Below are 16016 nucleotides of genomic sequence, written 5' to 3' on the forward strand. Positions count from 1 at the left end.
GGTAACACAGGTTATTTGCTGGTATTTCTAGAGTAAAATAGATTCCTATAGTAAATATGGTACCTAGTATATGTAGTATTGTTTCCATAATTAAAATATTTCTACCATTGGCATTAGGACATGGATGCACATGTATTCTTCTGCACAGATATTACTTGTACTTCATGAAAGGGCTCTCCAGACATCTTTCACAAATGATAAAATAAATACAACTTTACATGTTAACTTCATCATAGCAACTTGTAGCATATGCCCACTTTCCTTTAGTAAAAACAGATAGTCCCCTTTTTCCCCTCACCAATCTTGAGTGCAAGAGAAACTATGAATTTCAAACACACGCAAAATCTAACTCCCACAAGACTGAACATGATGTAACAGTGTTAAAAAAAAATTCATTTTATAAACAACTTTTAACACAGGTAACTTAAACGTGGGTAGTTTTTGCTGACAATATTTGATAAAAGCAAAAAATGCACTACATATTTAGTTGCATGGTTTCATCCTAAGCAAGAAAGATTTGTTCTCTCATTTCTGTTTTTAAATGCTCTTTTCACAAATAAATCAAACTAAAAACTGTTAACTATCCAATACTGAAAATTAAAGATGATACTAAAGCACTGTCAGATTCCATTATTTATTCAGAAAGAAATAACAATGTGTGGATACAGTCTATTAAGCAAGATCAGTTTAACAAATTTTCTTAATGGCTAGAATCAATCTATAACCTAAAGGAAAAAAAAAGCTGTAATCAAGTTCGAGCCACCAACACTAAAACAGCGATAGCTTAAGTTTACTAAAGTGAAGTAATCTAACAGGAGCAAAATGTACCTGGTCAAAACAGAGCAGTAACTACTGTTGATAGAGCATATTCTAAAATAAAAAAAAATATATAATTTTTGATCATTTCTGTTGTCGGTGAAGTCCCACCAGACTCATACATCAGCTTGTATAACACTTGCATATTTTGGCAGTATGGATTTCAATACATTTATTACAACTGAATTTAATAGTTTTCAACTGTAATGTAAGTTACATGTCAGAAACATTACTTGCAGCATACATAAAATAGGTAATATCGTACCTTCAGTATCAAAACAGTTAGAAGCTTAGAAATATGATTTTGGAGACCATCTCTGAATACAATAACAGGTTAAAAATAATCTTCAGATTCATACTCAACTCTCAAATTAACAACCTAACTGATTCTAAGCTCTCCATTTGTACCTCAGTGAACAACTAGTCACATAATCTCTATACTTCAGAGGAGTTACTCCTGAAAGTAACACCTCATCGAAGTTCACAATACACAATTCTTTACTTAAAACATTTACAGAAAAATCCAAATGAAGCACCTAAAATTATAAACCTTACTTACAAGTTTTTCCAATGTAACCTTTCTCATTTCTGAAACCAGAAAGGATGCAAAATTTTAGAAAATACGAACTACAGGCAATACAATTTAATCAACAATAAGAAATCCAAGAGAAGAAGAATTAAAAAAAATGCTTAACAGGACCTAGAATCCCTACCGAAAATAGCTTCCCCCACCCCTAAAAAACACACATATACACACAGATAATTACTGCTTACTGATTCTTGGGGAGGAGCTTATGTCAAGCAGTCACCAAACTAGGGTGAAAATCATATAAATACTCAAGGGTGACACTTGAAATCATCAGCTTCTGCTCACTCACCAGTGGCAGAAGAACTCCTCACTATAGGAGGATTTGCCATTCTGCTGCCTTGCATTGGAGCTCCACAGCATTTTGGTATGTTATCATTTCATTTCATTCTACGTGGTTTTGATGCTAAAATCTATAGGATATCTGTTTTCTGGTTGGGGTTGCAAGAGAATTGATATTTAACAGTCAGTGACAGCATCCTTACTGCCACTGGGGCTATTCAAAAGGCTGCAAATTAAAAACCTGGTTTCAAAGAAGGCAGTGTGAGATTACTGCCATGGATGCTGAAGAAGCCAGGACTTAATACTTCATTTCATGGAATTTACTATAGCATTAGACAGGGGCAATAGCATCATGGTATAGTACCTATGTATTACCAATGAAACGTTTTCTTCATTCCAGGAGCTCTGATATATGTGACTCTTGAACCTAGCTTTTGGGCCCTGGTGTAATTAGGAAAATTACTACTGTTTTTTCTGAAGTTAGTGGTTTTAGGTAGGCTGTCACCTATTTAAAATGATTATTTTTCTGGAAGTGAGACTCCTGTCTCTAAGCCATCTCTTTTAGATCTTACATTGACATACAAGAACTCAAAATCTTTAGTTAGCAATGCTGATTCCATTCTCCTAACAGCACTTTCCACAGACAAGTGAGAGCAGGAAAAAGCAAGCACAAAATAATGACATTTTTAATACCAGTAGATTAAGAAAACTCATTTATGCAAAAGATACTGATCAACTTCTACTTAAAACAATGTTTTCTTCCCTTTCTAACAGAGGACAGATTTGGAAACATGCATTTACAAATATCCTTACTGCTGCTGTTTTGTCTAAACATTGTCCATGGTAGTGATGGATACTTTTCTGAGCGATACCAGAAACAGTCCAGCATCAAGGGGCCTCCACACTTTCTACCATTCAATGTAAAGAGTCAAGGTAAGTTTACTATTTTTTGATAATAAACTAACATAAAATTAGTTCTAGTGGGTCAACACATGAACAATAGCTTACTGTTTGTACAATTGGTATTTAACTAACAGTTTAGGCTTATTTTAATAAGTTCATCACTGCAGATACAACTGGCAGTGGCACAGGAAGTTGCCTCCCAATGATAAAGATGCACAATTGCCCGAACTTTTTGTTACACAATAATTGCTAGAGGGACACAGAACAGAAATCGAATCACAGCTGCATATCTGATTGGCAGTTGTAACACTACTGTATACACCTACAATATTCAGAAATTTTACACATTGTGTCTCAAAATGCATCATACATGTGAATTTACATGTACATCTGATGCATATTACCAAACGCAGAGCCTTTTAAAGCCTGGAAAGGCAAAATAAATTGATACATGTATCTGTGAAAATAGGATACAAACCTCTATATAGGTTTTGTGGGTTTTTTTTTTTTTGGTTATTTAAGTTTATATTTGCTCAGATTCACTTGTTATAACAATTCTAGCTTTACTATAACAAGTTCTCTTCTTTTCACTAATCTGACTTATAACAGAATGCATAGACAATATATATCATTGCAATGCTATACATATACTTGGTGATAACTTTTTTCTGAGTAACTCCTCAATCCTAACAGATCAGATGAGTGACTAATTTAAGCGTTTAAAATTACTTAAGCTCTGTGTTATTTTTTTCCATTCTTATGCCAAAGTCTTTTTAGAACTTGAAAAAAATATATTCCAAAACTTCTAACTTCCTTGATGTTGGTTATAATAGTCCTCCAAAGCATAACCAATAGTCTATTTGAAGTTATTGTCATTAAAGCTGGGCATTCAGCCTTCACTGATGAGCTTCACCTCATTAGAAAAGGAACATTTGAAGCCTTCATTAGAAAACATAAGCAGACCTGCAGAGCAGAAGAGTAGCTTCTCAGAACATAACATTAACATCATCCTCATTTATGATGTTTCATTTCAGAGTAGCTCTAGCCAAATCCTATAGAATGGATACACAAGAGCAGCAAATACTGAATTCAGAGATGTTGCTCTGGTCTCACCCAAACTGCCTCCAGACCACATTTTCCAAAAATACTCTGCAGTGAGAAAAAAGTGAAAGCAGCATGGCTCAGAAACTTACCCACTCAGAATGCACTTCTGGGCTGCCCCAAAATGCTGTAACAACTTTATCCCTTGCCTTCAGCACAAGGAATTCCTGGAATCCTACCAGCACTCTCAGACTGAATTTAGGTACATGAACAGCTATTGCTACAACTTATTAGCTGGAGTTTCCACGAGGTTAACATTTCACTTTCTCTTCCCAGTACATGATCACAGCATTTTCCCATGATTTTATTTATTTTTATATTATTTTTCATGTGAAGTATACTATGTACTTTATTATCTTCTTTACTATCTACTTCACTTACTCTTCTCAAGACAACTTTTTTTTTTTTAAACTTAGAGAAAACACTGGGAAATGGGGAAAAATAAAGTATCAAGGAAAAAAAAAGAAGGTTCAAATTAGATTGGAAATGGGGTAAAAGGAAAGGGGAACAAAAACTGTCCTGAACTAAGTTTTCACATTATAGTAACAGAGAATCTAATCTGTGCAAAGCCTCTTAATCTAAATAATGATTATATAGACCTGTGATAATTGTAAGATGATGTCTATTTAGGAAAGGGAGCAAAGATTATACACCAGACTTTAAAAGCAGCAATAGCCTACAATTTTACAGACTTAGGATTCCAGTCATACAAGGTTGCTTGACAAATCTTCATTTTGGTGAACAAGTATCAAAATGAAAGGCTAGAGAATAACTGCTGTTTTTCAGTCTGGAAAACAAGCATCCTACAGAGAAATTTTAGAAGAGATTTAAGAGGGCTCACTGTGTTACAGAATCATTGTTTATAACCTGAGATAGTCATGGAAGAATTAAACAAGAGACTACAAAACCAAATTAAAACCTCTGACTGTATTGTCTAGTGAGTTGTTCCTTACGCAAGTAGCTCAAGTAGCACACATCAAGATTTTGGTTATAGCTTTCTTCTCATATTTGTTCACCATACATATCATCTAGCGATTTAGTTTCCAGCAGATTCTTTTTGTTTTGTATATCACTGTCAAAAAGCAGCCTGGAATCAAAATTTCAGTCTGGGCCTAAACTAGTGACCCAGGACAACATCTGTTAGATGCTATCAAGCACCTAACAGAATAGGGTGAAAGTCCTATGCTCGTTTCTGTAGGTGATAAGTTCACATTCTAGTGAATCTACTTCAACATCAAACTAAAACTGCCTTTGTAACTCTCAGAGAGTTGTTTTTCTGCTAGACACGAGCAACTTCAATATACAGATTCAGTACAGAATCTGGCTCAGTGCATGCGCAAGGGCCTGCTGTGCAACAAATGTAGCTACTGAGAAACTAATCTTTACTACAGCCACAGCAGAACCTACAGGAAAGGGAAATCATGGAATGAGACACAGATAGTCAACTGCAGGGAAAAATTTTCAGAACTTGAAACTGCTTCAATTTATTTGCATACTCCCACTTCTGTGTTAGCACTTTGTACTTAAAAGAACACAGTATAAATGTAGAACTAGGATGCAATGTTTCTATACTTTCTACATTTACTATAGGATAAACAAAAATTCTGAAGGTAAGACTTTCCATCACTTGAGTAAAAATGCCAGCTCTGTAAAAGACATTCTAGCACACACTAGATCCCCAAAAATAAATAATATTTTCTTTAATTTTAGATTAGCAAACAAATGCAATACTGGATAAAATTCCAGAATACGCTTATCTTGGCAACTGAAATCTATTACAGCTTTATCTAAATTGAAGAAACTGTAAAACATTTTTATAATTTTTCTTGACAGCTCTCCTGACAGAATATACTTTCTTTTCCAGTGTGTGCTTGAATTTTTTTTTTTTTTTTTTAGTATAGTAGAATATTATCCTTAGCTCATTGCTCTGAACTCTTTGTGAAAAGTCCTGGTTGAGAACAGTCATAGAACTAAATCTGACCGTACCACAATGCTTAAACTAATAAGACTTTACTGCAGGTTAAGCTTAAGTCTTGAAACTTAATTATATTTAAAAATAGGGTTTGACTGCACTTGGCCTGTCTTGATGTAAAGTTGATTTATACATCCAAGACACATAAAAGAGTAGTCAACCACTGCTTCAATTTTCTTGGTAAAACCTATACTTCATTAATGTAATCACCTGTCTTCTGCTATCTCTAGACAGCACAATCACCAGATATTTAAATCTGAAACTAGCACACTTTTGAAATGGTTCAGGCCCTCATAGAAAGTTTCCATGGTAACACTTGCAAAAGACACTGAAGCTTTTGCCAAAGGCAGCACACATCACGTTACAAATCTAGGACAAAATTGCATTTAAAACATACTAAAAAACAGTAGAGAGAAGGATTCCAAAACCAATGTCTGAAGCAATTGCTTCCTCATATCCCCCAGTTAGGTCAAGTGTGATAACAGCATGTTACTTGAACATTGCTGAATAATACGAGTGTTAATTCACTCCAGAAATTCAACTCACTCCATCTCCTAAAGAACAGAATACACTCGGTAGGCATGGAAATAGTTCCCAGAGTTATAAAAAACTACACCTGACTGGGGTCACAGTTGTCTTCTAGCAAATTATGCACATAAATGCTGGGTTTTGAATCCAGTGAAGTAGAATTCATGCCATTAATGTAAAAACCTATTCATATTTCTCCCCAATTTACAACTGGAACATCACGAGCTCAGCAACTTATTTAGGTGTTTGCATCAAAGCTTTCATTTGCCCATCTTTTCTTAACTCTGACTTAAGAAGGATGAGACAGGAATGTATGTAAAACAAAAAAATATGCATTTGTGCTGCCTTTGTGCATGAGCAAAAAGGAAGATGTACTATCTGTAGTTGATAAGTAATAACAATTCCCCTAGTAATACAGGAAGAAAGCAACCTTACAGATCCAAAGTCAAATCAAGTGTGTTTCATATACACAGCTTTTCTTCTTTATTGTTCTTTAAAAAAATAATTTCTTTCTACTTCCATCTCATTTTTGGTTCAAAACTAGCCACAGGTTAGATAACAAACTGTGGTTTCCAAAAGATAGCAGAATAGTCATTACACACACCTTCATATATACAAATACGCTCTGCTATACTGAAAGACTCAAATAGAACTTTAGCTGATCAATTGATAATGAATCTTTTTAAAATAAGCAATAAACTTAGTATATTGCCATCATAAAATAAGAATCCAGGCTATCCTTTATATACCTCAGTCTGATTTTTGCATGTCTTCTTAAATGAATATTCATCGTAAGTATGGTGTTTTGTTCTACAGTGACACCAGCTGCTGTAAAACAGTGAAATAGGCTCACAATGTCCATGTTAATCTTCTCTTTAATATCTTACAAATCAGCATCCTAATTCCAATAGGAAGCAACAAATTTCCCTAAAGTGGAGAGTTTTGAGCTTGCTTATTCCTCTATTTGTGACATTTGGCTAAGTGGCTCCACCTGCTGTTGATAACTAAGACAAAAAAGATCATTTGTTGATTTTCTTTTTTTTTTAAAAGAACAAACCCAAATTCTGACTGTAGTACAGTGAACTATCAGTTATCTTGTCACTGTGTGAAATCATTACAGCAACAAAATTCTTTAAGATGACAATACTTCAAAATATAACATTCATATGTTTACAAAAAGATAAATAAACAAATACAACAACACCAGAGTGATGGCTCACCAGGGGAGGTAAGGAGAAAAGGCACCAAGTAGTTTCAGAAAACAAGCTACACTTCTATTGGAAACATTCTGTTTTCATTTATCAAGATGCAAGTCTTAACTTGCTAAATCATTTACCTGTTTCCTTTCTTCCTTAATGCTTTGCACTCACTTGAACACTACATTTTAAATTCTTTGACCATATATGTATTGAAGTAAAAAAAAAAAATTCTAAAGGCTTCACAGCTCAAATTACAACTCCCAACATATTTGCACCTGTTACATATTCATACAAGATTCTTAGGACACTTCTGTTGTGAAAGTCAGCTCAGGTTCTGAGTGAACAATGTTAAAAACTTTCTTTCTGGGAAGCCCAAATGAAGCTAACTCTCCACCATGCAACAAGTGTGCAAATCTGGAAGGGCTTAAAACTTACATGATCCTACAAAATGTTATGGTTGACCTTGTTTCTTCCCATACAGGTGTGCAGATAAGGGGTGAACAAGGACCCCCTGGTCCTCCAGGCCCTATCGGACCACGAGGACAGCCAGGTCCTGCAGGAAAACCAGGGTTTGGAAGCCCCGGTCCCCAAGGTCCCCCTGGTCCCCCAGGACCACCCGGATTCTCCACTGTTGGAAAACCAGGCATGCCAGGTCTACCAGGGAAGCCAGGAGAAAGAGGATTAAATGGTGAGAAAGGAGAAGCTGGACCTGTTGGGCTCCCAGGAGCAAGAGGGCCACAAGGACCCCCCGGCATTCCTGGCCCCGCAGGACTGTCTGTCCCTGGAAAGCCAGGACCACAAGGCCCTCCAGGAGCTCAAGGGCCAAGAGGCCTCCCTGGTGAGAAAGGAGAGCCAGGTATTCCTGGTATAAATGGACAAAAAGGAGAAATGGGATTTGGCGTTCCAGGCCGCCCAGGTAACAGGGGTCTTCCAGGCCCACAGGGACCCCAAGGCCTCCCTGGCCCTGCTGGGATAGGGAAGCCTGGAGAAAATGGTCTTCCAGGTCAGCCAGGTATGAAAGGTGACAGAGGTCTACCAGGGGCTCGTGGAGCAGCTGGCATTCCAGGCCCCCAGGGTCCACCGGGAGAGCCTGGAGAAGTCGGCATCGGCAAGCCAGGGCCAATGGGACCACCAGGACCAGCAGGCATTCCCGGAGCGAAAGGATTCCCTGGACCTGCAGGCTTGCCTGGATCCCCAGGTCTTCCAGGATTTGGAAAGCCAGGATTGCCAGGGATGAAGGGACACAGAGGACCTGAAGGACCTCCTGGCTTTCCAGGACCTAAAGGAGACCAAGGCCCAGCTGGTGTGCCAGGAGAACCAGGTCCTGCTGGGCCACCAGGAAATATGGGCCCTCAAGGACTCAAAGGCTTGCCTGGTGAGAATGGCCTACCTGGACCCAAAGGTGACATGGGCCCTGCAGGCCCTGCAGGATTCCCAGGAGCCAAGGGTGAAAGAGGTCTACCAGGATTAGATGGAAAACCAGGACACCCAGGCGAACAGGGTCTTGCTGGTCCTAAGGGACATCCAGGTCTCCCCGGTCAAAAAGGAGACACTGGCCATGCTGGCCTACCTGGCTTGCCTGGTCCAATTGGCCCACAAGGAGTTAAGGGAGTGCCAGGTATCAATGGTGAACCAGGCCCAAGAGGACCTTCGGGAATACCTGGGATCAGAGGCCCCATCGGTCCACCTGGCATGCCAGGAGCCCCTGGTGCAAAAGGTGAGCCAGGAGCACCAGGACTGCCAGGCCCAGCAGGTATTGCTACAAAAGGCTTAAGAGGACCCATGGGACCACCTGGACCCCCAGGGCCTAAAGGCAACAGCGGAGAGCCTGGTTTGCCAGGTCCCCCAGGTCCTCCTGGTCCCCCTGGCCAAGCCATAATCCCAGAAGGCTATGTTAAAGGAGAGTCGCGAGAACTATCAGGAATGTCTTTCATGAAAGCAGGAGTAAATCAAGCTCTCACAGGAATGCCAGTGTCTGCCTTCACTGCCATTCTCTCAAAAGCCTATCCTGCAGCAACAGTCCCTATCAAATTTGACAAAATCTTGTATAATAGACAGCAACACTATGACCCCAGGACAGGAATCTTCACCTGCAGGATCCCTGGACTATACTATTTCTCCTATCACGTACATGCAAAAGGAACAAATGTTTGGGTTGCCCTCTATAAAAATGGCTCCCCAGTCATGTACACTTATGATGAATACCAGAAAGGATATCTTGACCAGGCCTCTGGCAGTGCGGTCATTGATCTCATGGAGAATGATCAAGTGTGGCTCCAGCTGCCAAATTCAGAATCCAATGGTCTCTATTCCTCTGAATATGTTCATTCTTCTTTCTCGGGTTTCCTATTTGCTCAAATCTAACAACATCCCACTTACAATGTCCTGACACACTCTCCTTCAGGCCATTTTAACTGGGCACTCATCTGATATGTCCTTAGCAGGTCATGTAACTTCAATTTTGCAACAGAAGCTGAAGAGATAGTGAGAAGGTAAAGAGATTGGTTCAAAACCAGTAGAAAGATATTGTATGTTTTTAGAAATTTGTCATGGGAAATTTGTTTTGAACAATGATCAATTGTCCAACTGAATGCAACATTAAAATTTTATGAATTAATATAATACACCCGTCTATCTCTCTTCCTTAAAAAAGAGGGGAAATCAGAATTTCTAACTGTCATTTCTCATTAACAGGTAAAGTAGACATTCCAAGACTCCAGATCATACTTGGGTACACTGAATAATACCTTCAGTTAATCCAAAAGTAAACAGTTTCAGACACAATATGGTCATCATAATAACCAGTTAATACACTCTTTTACCATTAGTCTGCTATCGACTAGCTTTATCTTTAAGCTGTCAAACAAGAGTAAAGAAAACAAAACAACAAAACAACTACAGTGCATAATATGTCAGTTTTAAGTCAGCTCAGCTTTTCCTATTGGATAAAAATCAGCCTTGGAGAAAGGTAGATTTAGAAATTATAACCTGTTACTGAAGATCTAAGTCTTCCACAATAGAAAAAAGCAACCAGACTTGAAGTGTACAAATCACAGAAAGGTTAAAGTCAGGATGGACCTCTTGAGGTCATCTGGTCCAACCCCACTGCTCAAGCTGAGACACTTACAGCAGGTTATCCAGGACCATGCCCATACAGCTTTTGAAGATCTCCAAAGAAGGAGACTCCACAGCCTCTCTCAGTAATCTGTTCCAGCGCTCCATCATTTACAGCATATTATAGTAAAGAGATGTTTCCAGATATTCACATGGAAACTCCTGCGATCCGCTTTGTGCCCACTACCTCTTCTCCTGGCACTGGGCACCACTATAAAGAGCCTGGCTCTATCTTCTTCGCACCCTCCCCTCAGGTTCCCACCTCAACTTTGTTTAAGGCATGTTGTAAACTACAGTAAAAAATTAGTTCAATTTTTTTTTAAGCTCTTAATTAACATTCGGTAAAATTATGAGAATTGGAGTACAGTAAAACTACCACCAAATTCAGGGGAACGTATCTTCACAGGCATGCTGATACAAAACCAGAACAGCTTTACCATTCCTGAATTGGAGACAAACTTTGCTCTTAAGTTGTTTTTATCTTCAAATACTGTATTTCTTTAAAACACAATAATCTTGGAAATATTGGAAATACTTACATGGTAAAAGCATCTCATAATCACAGTAAATTTGTCAGGAGACACACTACTATTTGCTTACCATTCCTACATACACTCGTGTCTCTCAAACACCACATAGTATATTAGTTTGTTATGGCACAATAAAAAGTTAATGGTATAATGTAAGCTAGCTCAATATAATTAGTGCTTATAAATTATCAAGAGGCAATAGTTCAATCACAGATTTTTTCAATGACAAGTTACCATTTATATGGTTTAACTGTTATACATATCCAAAGCTTATCAACTCAAACTATTTATTTTTCACTTTTTTTTTAATTTTTAATGGATGTTTTTAATCACTTGCACTAAAAGTAAATGGCCTATATTTGAATTTTTTTGTGATATCTTCATTTCTTCATGAAAGCAAAACCTGAGGCTTGTTATATTGCGTACATTTGAAAACAGCAGTTTCTTAAGTACTTGAAAATACCTTGGGATGAATAAAAACAGTGAGAGCATCTTTAGGCTGATACATCATTAGCAAAACTAAATACATTGGAAACTGTAAAGAACTTCTAAGAAAGTAACTCCACAGAATTGGTTTGCTCCTTTTATTAAGTGCTACTGGATAAGTACACCGATGGCTTTGACTATACTTTTAAGCATTTAAAAAGAGAGAGTAATATAACATTGTCTTATTTTAGCAGCCAAGTAGACTTAGGCAAGTAAGTAGGTACTACCATTATAAATATTACACATGCATATTTGCATGGAAATAATGCAGTGTAGTAATCCCATAATTTTCTTTTAAACTAACACTCGACATTTCAGTGAATTGTCAGTCCTCATCTATTAATTACAAGTCTCCTAAGAAACACCGATAAAGAAAAATAAAGCATTCCAACAATTCAACACTTTTATTTTGGAAACAGAAATACTATATACTAAAGCTTAAAATATGACAGTTCCTGGTCAAAGTAAGTGTTGAAAATTGCTGGAGACAACACTTGTCCTGTGATTCCAATTTGCTAGCACAAGATACTAGGCCTCAACAGTATTCTTAAAAGTATGGTTCACTTATCTTTATTATCTGCCCACTTTAAATCAGATGTTGTGTTTTAATGTCTCTGTTCTTCAAATGAGCACAAAGGAGTTCAAGTCTACAACTTGGTACCCCAGATCTGCCTTTTTGAAAGCTTTTCATAATTGTCCAGACATTAAGTCATTAAAAAAAACACTCAACACCAAAGAGCTAGTGATAACACTTCACACTGTGACAAGCAGAATTTATAGATTTAGCTCTGGATTCACTGTTTAGAGGGAACTTTGAAAGTGTTTAAGACTCTTATTAAAAGAAAAGGTAATTCATATTTTTCAGATGTGTGCCTCAAAAAAAATCTAATCTGTTGAATTGCACATTATAGGAGAAGTGAAGTCTGTTGGAAAAGAATTATATCAGCAGTTAATGTCAGACTTTGGAAGTACCGGACACAATCACATAATGCAGACGACGGCCACGTAGCTCAGATAGAACAGCCAAATCGCAGCTCCCTTAAGTCTAGGAAAAACTGGGGGTTTCTATTTTTTTTTTTTAAATATCTTCTCCACATGAAGATGTGAAGACAAAACTCTGTCAAAAACCACATCTTTTTCCAGATCCATAGCATTAGAACAAAATCCCACATGAGACTAAAACAAAAATACAAGAGCCTGTAATAGTAAAAAATTATCTTCTAAAGGGTCTGGAAAAAAAAATTTGAGACAAGCCTAATTAGTTCTTAAACAGTCAGACACAATGTATCTAAATGATCACTTATGAATTTACCTGGAAATCCCAGTACAGATGTATAACAAATTTACTTGCTTATATCTTTGTCACCATTTTCACAATTAAGAAAAATAGTAATCTCTCTTCACTGAACTACACTAACATTAGAAATCCTAATGTTACAGTCTTTTTTGACGATTCCTCCTTTTTTGATCAGAAAAGCATCTTTCCCCTTTGTTGTTTCTGAAGTTGCACATAAAAAACACAATGCAGATATCACAGACAATTATCTCCTGCCTAGACAAGAGAGTTTATCATAAACATGTGATCAAAAACCTCTCTCTGTGTGCATGTTTAGGGGACAGAATAAAGTATTTCATAAAGATCCAAAAAGCTTTCCTCCCTGAAGCAACACTTTCTATATACAAGCATACCACCTCAGAATATTGACCAATTACCTAAAAAAAATTACAATAAAACTCAAAATGCAAGTTATTAAATTTAAATAACAAGTTTTTAAATCTAGCACTTTCTTCATCTGCTGTATACCTTTTACACAAGGACAATTTTCTCACGTGCACTTTGAGAGCTGACAGCATATCTCACCAAGACTTTAAATGGGGAATTTATAAAGTTTTAGCTGCTATATCAAACATGATCTTCCTATTTCCAAAATGAAATATAGTCTTACAAGCTGACTGAAAACATTACAAGTGTATCATTCTCCCTATATAATCATAGATGCTACAGTTACCAGCAGTGTTTGAGAAATGAAGGGGAAAGACAATCATGCAAGAGAAAGAAAGCTGTCTTTGTGAGAAGATATTATACAAAATTATGCTCTAAGAAGTTATAATAGGCAACTTTCTCCTGCAGAAACTATCAATTTTTCTATCAAAATCACAAAATCTGAAATTTTTACACATTTACATAATGGAAGTTATATTTCCACATGACAGTTCCTTTAAATTGTTCTTTACAGATGTTTATAATGAGAATATAACATAAATTAAGTGAAAAAAGTAATACTAATCATGTTAAAGATGGAAAATATTCCAGTAATAAAGATTGGAAAAAAGGATTCTGAGTAATTTAAGCCTATCTCAGTTAACAATCGCAGAGGGCATTCTTGCAGGTATTGTTAGGTAAAAAGATGACCTGTCTGAAAATAAAAATGTCTGTGTTCGCTGCTATCTGACATCACGTTTTTACCTAATAGTATTTTTTTTAATAGACTACTTGAAATTTTTGGAGTTTGGAAAGCAAAATTCAAATAAAACAAAACTACATTGAACTTTCTTAGGCTTCTTCTGCAAGCTTCAGTTCTTCACTTCTTTAAAAACAAGCAGCAGAGCAAGTTGATATCCTTCACAAGCTGAGAGTCATGACGATCATGGCTATCTAAAATAGCCACCCCCAAAAAATATATAGTTGGGCCATTATCTAAGGCAATCACCATGGCTAAGACAATGAAAAGCAAAATCCACCAGACACCTGACTAATGATCAAAGAAATCATGCGATAAAGAGAAGGGACAAAGATAAAGGGCATACTGACAACAAACCAGAAACAAAGTGACATGCAAACACGAATTTCAAATAAATAAAATGGTCAGTCGTTCTGCTCCATCACTGACAATGGTACTAGCAAGATGCTATTTTAACTTGGGAACTTGACGTCTCCCCAGCTGACCATTTAATAAGCTTGCTTTAGAAAATGTACTTTGACTAACTGTAAATGAGAGCTGTTTTTCTCTAAAGGGTTAAATCCTTTGCAGGGCACTGAAGGAGCAGAGTTAAGTCAAGACATCATTTGTCCTTTTTAGGCCAGGCTCTGGGCTAAGAAAGAGCATGGGGCTTCCTGGTATGTAGAAACTGGGATGGAGCCAGTTTTAAGTTTCCTCAGAAAGTTATGTTAAGCTTGCACCAAAGGAAAAAAAGTCTGGCATGAACTTGTCGCATAAGATTAGTACTATTATTCCCATTTGACAGAGAAGGGACCTGAAGTAAAAAGGCAATACTCCAGGCGAATATCACAGGTAAGTCAAACAGGAAGAAATAATATTCAATTCTTTCAACTCCCTGTTCAGTGCTTCATCCATTGGATCACATTATTAAATGGAAAATAAGACCACTGCAAGGCCTTTCAAAATGATGGATGACAGAGATTAGCACTTTCATACATTAAAGTACTGTGTACAATCTGTATTGTCTTACTTCTGATTTTACAAAGCCCTACCTATCTCTATCCCATCCCATAAAAAATATGCTTATCAGTTAATACCTTCTCAGATTTTACTGCTTTTGGGCATGTGCCCCATAACCTTTATAACAGAGAACTGTGTATATTAAATTAAGTGCCTGTTCTGATAGGAGTTTAAAAGAATTAAGTCACACCACACATCTGTATGCAGATTACATACTTACATATACAAATAAGTATATACCTACACATTGTACCTAAGTGTATACATGTACACACAAGCAGACACTCCTACATACATAAAAATGATTATTTACATTATTTCAAAGATCAGGCATTAAAGTATGTTCCCAAACAACAATTTATTGTAAAATTTTTTTAACATAAAGGAAGCAAACTATGCACGATCCATATATTTTAAAACAAATTTCAGAATTTGACAAAAAATAACAAAAATGCAACACATAATGAATTTGAATCAAAAATAAAGGGCTAAAGAAAATTTATTAAAAAAAAAAATCTATCAAATATCAGTTCCCTCTTTTTCAGCGCACCTCTGATTTTATTCATAAATACAAGAATACCAAGCTAGAATCAAATACAGTCAAGGATGCTGACATTAGAGGAAAAATAATTGAACCATATAATGAAGTCAGTGAAGTAATAAATCAAAAGTATTATTAAAAATAAGAATACCAATGATAACAGGATAAAAGTGTAAATATAACTACTTAAAAGCCTGAAAAGTAAAAGGTATGTTGAGTAACCTACTGTGTATTTGTTCTGGCAAGTGCATGTAATATTTCTGGCTATTACAGTAAGATTTTGGTGAACCTACTTACCTTTAAAAGCTGATATTTTATAATTATGCTGGATAGCAGCCACCATGTCCTTCCAGAAGTCATATTTTTTCTGACCATCGTGCTGTAATTGTCAAAGGAATCTAGTCACTATATCAAGTATCAGCCATTTCAAGCTTTCATACTAAAACAATGGGAGGAATGCCATTAATAAATAAAAGTATTTTGAAAATGGAGTAGAG

General features: G+C 36.6%; 2 protein-coding genes across 5 annotated transcripts in view; one reads left to right on the top strand and one right to left on the bottom strand.

Annotated features, from left to right (window-relative positions):
- The window catches only part of COL10A1 (collagen type X alpha 1 chain), a 42001-nt gene extending 31990 nt beyond the window's left edge, over positions 1 to 10011 (top strand). Inside the window, exons 1-3 of one of the 2 annotated variants that reach the window (XM_021392838.1) lie at positions 1430 to 1769; positions 2459 to 2617; positions 7869 to 10011. In XM_021392838.1, the coding sequence (XP_021248513.1) occupies positions 2476 to 2617; positions 7869 to 9751 (2025 nt within the window). In that variant the 5' untranslated portion in view covers positions 1430 to 1769; positions 2459 to 2475 and the 3' untranslated portion in view covers positions 9752 to 10011. Of the gene's footprint in view, positions 1 to 1429; positions 1770 to 2458; positions 2618 to 7868 lie in introns of those variants that run through there. The other variant, XM_021392839.1, reaches the window with a different exon arrangement.
- NT5DC1 (5'-nucleotidase domain containing 1) overlaps positions 1 to 16016 on the bottom strand; it is a 138707-nt gene that overhangs the window by 111813 nt on the left and 10878 nt on the right. For all 3 annotated transcript variants that reach the window (XR_002437385.1, XR_002437386.1, XM_021392840.1), the window contains exon 6: positions 15817 to 15898. Coding sequence is in view for 1 of the 3 variants with exons in the window: in XM_021392840.1 (XP_021248515.1) it covers positions 15817 to 15898 (82 nt within the window). In the remaining 2 variants the exon portion in view is untranslated. The remainder of the gene's footprint in view (positions 1 to 15816; positions 15899 to 16016) is intronic.

Source organism: Numida meleagris, chromosome 3 (genome assembly GCF_002078875.1).
Source record: "Numida meleagris isolate 19003 breed g44 Domestic line chromosome 3, NumMel1.0, whole genome shotgun sequence".
Classification (NCBI taxonomy): Eukaryota; Metazoa; Chordata; class Aves; order Galliformes; family Numididae; genus Numida; species Numida meleagris.